The sequence below is a fragment of the Scophthalmus maximus genome, chromosome 9 (assembly GCF_022379125.1).
Source record: "Scophthalmus maximus strain ysfricsl-2021 chromosome 9, ASM2237912v1, whole genome shotgun sequence".
NCBI lineage: Eukaryota > Metazoa > Chordata > Actinopteri > Pleuronectiformes > Scophthalmidae > Scophthalmus > Scophthalmus maximus.
In genome coordinates, this window is record NC_061523.1 from 12,588,674 (window position 1) to 12,593,826 (window position 5,153).

General features: G+C 43.7%; 1 protein-coding gene across 3 annotated transcripts; it reads right to left on the bottom strand.

Annotated features, from left to right (window-relative positions):
- Positions 1-392: 392 nt before the first annotated feature.
- slc25a51b (solute carrier family 25 member 51b) lies at positions 393-5,067 on the bottom strand. Of its 3 annotated transcripts, none has more exons than XM_035650011.2 (2): positions 4,775-5,067; positions 393-2,851 (listed from the first exon to the last, which is right to left on the bottom strand). In XM_035650011.2, exon 2 carries the CDS (start codon positions 2,792-2,794, stop codon positions 1,859-1,861), a length of 936 nt encoding a protein of 311 aa, XP_035505904.1. In that variant the 5' UTR covers positions 2,795-2,851; positions 4,775-5,067; the 3' UTR covers positions 393-1,858. The 3 variants fall into 3 exon arrangements, with proteins under 3 accessions (XP_035505904.1, XP_035505905.1, XP_035505906.1); XM_035650012.2 differs by lacking the exon at positions 4,775-5,067 and adding an exon at positions 4,583-4,733; XM_035650013.2 differs by lacking the exon at positions 4,775-5,067 and adding an exon at positions 3,970-4,115.
- Between the last annotated feature and the right edge of the window lie 86 nt (positions 5,068-5,153).

Consider the following 5,153-nt stretch of genomic DNA (forward strand, 5'->3'; position numbering starts at 1 on the left):
ACTAATCTAGAAAGTCGCATAATGCACTGTTGCACACGTAGAAATCAGTTTTGACAGTGTGATGCTACACCATTAACATAGCAGATAGATATTAAACTACACAGTGTACCGTCTATTCAGCTTAACTACAATACATTATTGTAAATGTGACACGGTTACGGCGATTGATTACAGTGCATATTTGGGCAAAGGTGACAGATGAGACATAGTATAACAAAGTATGACTCACTGTGAGAACTGGCACAGTGGTCACAAGACACAGAAGCCATTCAGTTTCATGATGTGTGGCGCCTGTTACATAAGTAAAACATCCTGTCACCATTGCACTTTTTCCATTAAAAAATATGAAAGTTGACAAATTAGTCCACATACACACTCACATCGCAATCGTATTCACTGCCAACATTTTTAATAGATTGATTATTGGAACATTTCATTTGGTTGTGATTATTCTTTTGACAATCTTATAGAGTCTTGTGCTTCACAGAAAGTGATAATTATAAACAGTATAATTCAGTATCAGGGAGGGTCCCCCGCTTTCAAAACCTAGACGAACACAAAGTTGCAGTTTTCAAGACGAAAACATCCGATGAAACACGGTTGATTGTAAATGGAAGAAATGTAAAGAATTGAAGAAATAGGCCAAGTGATGCATTTTCATGGCAGCTTGAGCCTTTTGTGCCACTGAACATTACCCTCTGTCCCAGTCTTCTCTCGGCACCATTACTGTTCAGTCTCCCTCAGTGTCCGAGCAGCATGCCTTTCCTCTTCGGGCTGTCATACCCAGGGAGAGCTGCCACGTGGTGACTACATCTACTCGAGCTTGAAATCTGAGCCCATTATGTCAACAGATGTTACTGACAGAGAGGAGCACAAGCGTGAGAGGAGGAAATATAAAAAGGAGAGAGATACATTTATAAAACAAGTGACATTAAAGAAAATGGAAACAAATATTGAGGAGTTCTTTGTTTTATAGTCAATAATCAAACATTTCTCTGAAGCTGAAAAGGTTTTGTTTAAAAGAAAATTGATTTGGGATTATTTGTTATTATATTATTTTTCTCTCTTCCAATACATTTCAAAACAACTGACATATGAATCAATGGGAGCTTGACAAAACTCAAATTACAAATATCACACCAGAAACTTAATCAAGACAGTGTTTGACTAAACGTCTCACATAGATGATGAGTATGTGTGAAAGAACAAATGGTTTAAAATGGCCTTTCTGTGTCTGCTGGACAGTTTTTCCAACATGTCCATCAATGATAGTCATTTTCAATTCTTTCTTAGCTTTCGGAGGTCATCGAGAGACAAAAAAAAAAAGTTTATTCTGACAATAGTTCAATGGTTTTCAATGGCCACAAGCACAAACGTGTTTGAGTTGAGAGGCAGAATTCAGCTTCATAGACAAAGCGCTCAAGAGACACCACAGCACACAGCACATAGAAAGAAAACAGCTCCACTTACAATTTAGGAACATTTGCTTGAAAACAGTGGGGAAAAAAGTACAGAAGCTGAGTTTGCTCCACTACATTTTTTGAACACAAGAGCAAACAGGGGCATTTCAATTGGACCCTGGCACGTTTTGTACAGGCGGCAGTGTGTTTTGTTGTTAATACTCAGTAAATGGTCACAATGGCAGGTGGTTATCTCACACTGACTGTTGGCCCCTGTCAGAAGTGCAACATCATTGCTGTCTTTCAGCCATGGAAACTCCAATGTCCCAGAGACACTGCCAGAAAGCAAGTGCATAGGATGAACTTTTTTTTCTTGACAAACTGGATCGATTACTCCATACAGGTATTTCCCTTTAAACATTTTATCTTTCATTCTTTTGTGATCTTCATTTCCCCTCTCACATGACCTTCAGCAGCAGCTCATAGGTGGCATTGATGATCCCCCAGGAGAGGAGGGATCTGTGGTAATTGAGGTGGGCCCCTCTGAAGAGCATCGCCAAGCTGCCACCCCTCTCTCTCCACACTGTCAGCAGCACCTTGCTGCTTGGCTGGAAGGCTCCACCAACCTGAGACTGAGCCCGGGACTTGACCACATTTAATGGATAGAACATAATGCCGAGGGCTGCCCCCAACACCCCTCCACACACAAAATCAATCACCAAGTGACCTGCCCAAGTAGTGGCTTCTGGGAGCTGCTCTTTAATTGGCCCCCGAAGCCCAAAGAAGAGCACATTGCTAGGGCCATTACGGAGGAGTATAGGCACGAGGCCACGGTAGCACTCTCTGACACCATACTCAGTCAGAAGTGTTCGGAAGGTGTGGGCTGTGTTGTTGAAGCGGCCGTAGTGCCGATGGTCTTGTAGGAGAGTCTGCACTCGCTCAAATGGTGTCAGGAAGGCCTCGGCAGTTCCTGCCAATGCTGCAGCAAAACTTCGCGTGACCAGATCTGGCACGCCACTGCCATCAGCCTTGTTCAATAAGACTCTAGAGAAGTCCTCGTACAGGCCAAACATGATGGCCACTGTAGTGCTCTTCTGAAGCAGTGGGGGCAACAGGCCCCGGTAAAGATTCCTCAACCCATCCCTCTGGAGCTGCCGGACTGCCTCAGAGGCCAACACACCGTGCAGCTGTTGGCGGAACAGCACCTTCTGGATGGGGAAGGTCACCACGATATTGGTAAAAGCTGCAATAGATCCACAGACATAGTGCTTCCCTTGAGTGCCCAGTCTGGCACTCAAAGCCCCAGGTGGTAGCAGGGCGTGGCCTCCTTTAGTCAGGGCAGCCTGGGGCTGAGGTGTTCGGGTTGACTCAGAGTCCATGGTGCTTACAGCCATGGGAGGCTCAATGCACCACAGCCTGATCCTCCAGCATCACATCAGCACCACACTCTTCTGCAAAACAGAGTGAGAAAATATCACAACAGTATTAATAATCTATTTGTAAAGCACAACACACGCTTACAAACTGTTTCACATATTCCAAATACTGGAATACATATAAACAGGCATAACCACACACACACACACACACACACACACACACACACACACACACACACACACACACACACACACACACACACACACACACACACACACACACACACACACACACACACACACACACACACACACACACACACACACACACACAAAATGTATTAAAATACTGGCCAGTCTAGATTAAAAAGTTCAGTCTTGCACAAGCAGACTGAACTGTTTAACCTCAGCTACCCACCTTAAACGTGTACAACCAGACTGCCCTATCTGGCAACAGATAAAAGATGTTACACAACTTAACATACTGATAAATGTCAGCTATGTCATGAGGTAGGAGGGTACAGCTATGGGTGGCAGAAGACACCTGCTTTATTCATTCAATGTACATGACAAGGCAAAAAGTGTTTGACGTTATCATTGAGTGTTTAATGTCATTTTTCTTTTTAGTAGTATGAGTAAGAAATAAGCTAGTGGCACAGACTGTCACATACAATAGCAACAACAAATCTCAATAACAAATCTCTGCTAAGATGAAAGCAAGAATCTTGCTTTGGTACATAAAACAAGCACTCTGTGAGTTTTCTAAATATAAAGCAGGGAAGAGACACTAGTGCCAATCTGTGAGGTCAAGTCATTAGAGGTCACAGCACGTGAACCAAAATACCATTCAAGGAATTCTTACAAACAGTTTCAGGTATGACAAACCTGAATGCCACAATACTTCTGATGTGTATGAGCCTGTCATGGAATTTAAAAAGTGCCCACGTTTAAAGTAAAGTACATATGTTATGGTAATGTACCGGTACTTTAGATACAAGTTAAGAGACTCAACTCCTTTTAAATTTGACATTTCAGAGAAAAGTACTTAACTATACAACATTTATCAGACTACATTAATGACTTTGCAGGACACTTTTTGAAGCAAACACAGATCAAAAGAATATTACTACACTGTTACAATTTGAACTCCTTATGTGTGCAACATAAACACTCTGACCTCTGAAACTTACAGGTTAATCCACAGTTTTAACAGAGTCAGAGCGAATGACTTAGTTCACTTTGGGTTATCGAGTGCACGGTAGTGCTGGTAGTTCTGTTGGTGTTGTTCCTTGTACTGTCTGCAAGGGACAGGAAATGTCTGGATACGGATTTCACCACTGTTTGAATGAAGGAGGGAAGCGTTTAATCATTATGGATAATGAGCACATTGTTGATATTGACACCAGTAACAACAGGGCAGAGGACAACTTCCTCTTTGTATAGTCCGTTGATTTTCTATAACTTCACATTTGGCGAACACGCCCTTTGGGCTGCTGCTTCTGCTGAGCTCCGTCTGTAGCGTGTCGTGTCACGCTTGCTGCACTAGCTTGCTGTCAGCCAGTGGACTCGTACAGACACTACGCCCTGACCACAGTTAGAACAAGCAAACGAAGCTACATTAGCCAATTGTTGTACGAGTTAAAGATCAACCTGTCACCGCGGGCTAGCGTGCTTAGCTTAGGTACACACTAAAACACTGGGTTGTTTGGCCAACACAGCTAGCTCAACAGTGCTCGTCATTGGGGCCCGTTCGGTAACACTCAAGTTAGATTTACGTTTGGCGTGAATCAATGAATGACTTACAAAATGATAGACGTGATGACAGCGTGCCAGAACGAACAGTCTTCGACTGATTAGCATGCTAGGTGGCTAACAGACAGTGTCGAAACGGACATGCGCTGATTGATGATTGGTTGCACACTGTCACTGACAGCATTGGCAGCGTCTCGCACTTTTGGTCAAATAAAACCGACGGACTCGTAAATTGGTCTTTACCTGCCGTGCACACCAGTCGCTGTCCTGTCCCTGGACAGGTGAAGTGTAGCTTTTGTGCAGTGTAATTGGGCCACAACTGACTGAATGTAGGTCGCGTCTGCAGCTCCAGGGGCAGGTGACCGCAGCGGTGGATCTTCGGCGCGTGCGCACCACTGCAGATCTCAGAGCGTATGGATAGGACCACCACCGACTTCAGAAAAAGCTCATTTCACGTGTAAATATGCAGTCAGTTGTATTAAACGAAGCAAGTAGTGGATATATTGGGTTGCAACATCATCCTGGTAGCCTTAGATGAACAACATATGTCGAGTCAACCCATAGATTTAGAGTCAACCCCCTCAAAAACGAACAGTTCCGCGTTGTTTTGATGCGACTAGCC

Excerpts from the sequence above, each read along its gene's own strand:
- slc25a51b (XM_035650011.2), bottom strand. The coding sequence starts at position 2,794 with ATGGCTGTAAGCACCATGGACTCTGAGTCAACCCGAACACCTCAGCCC.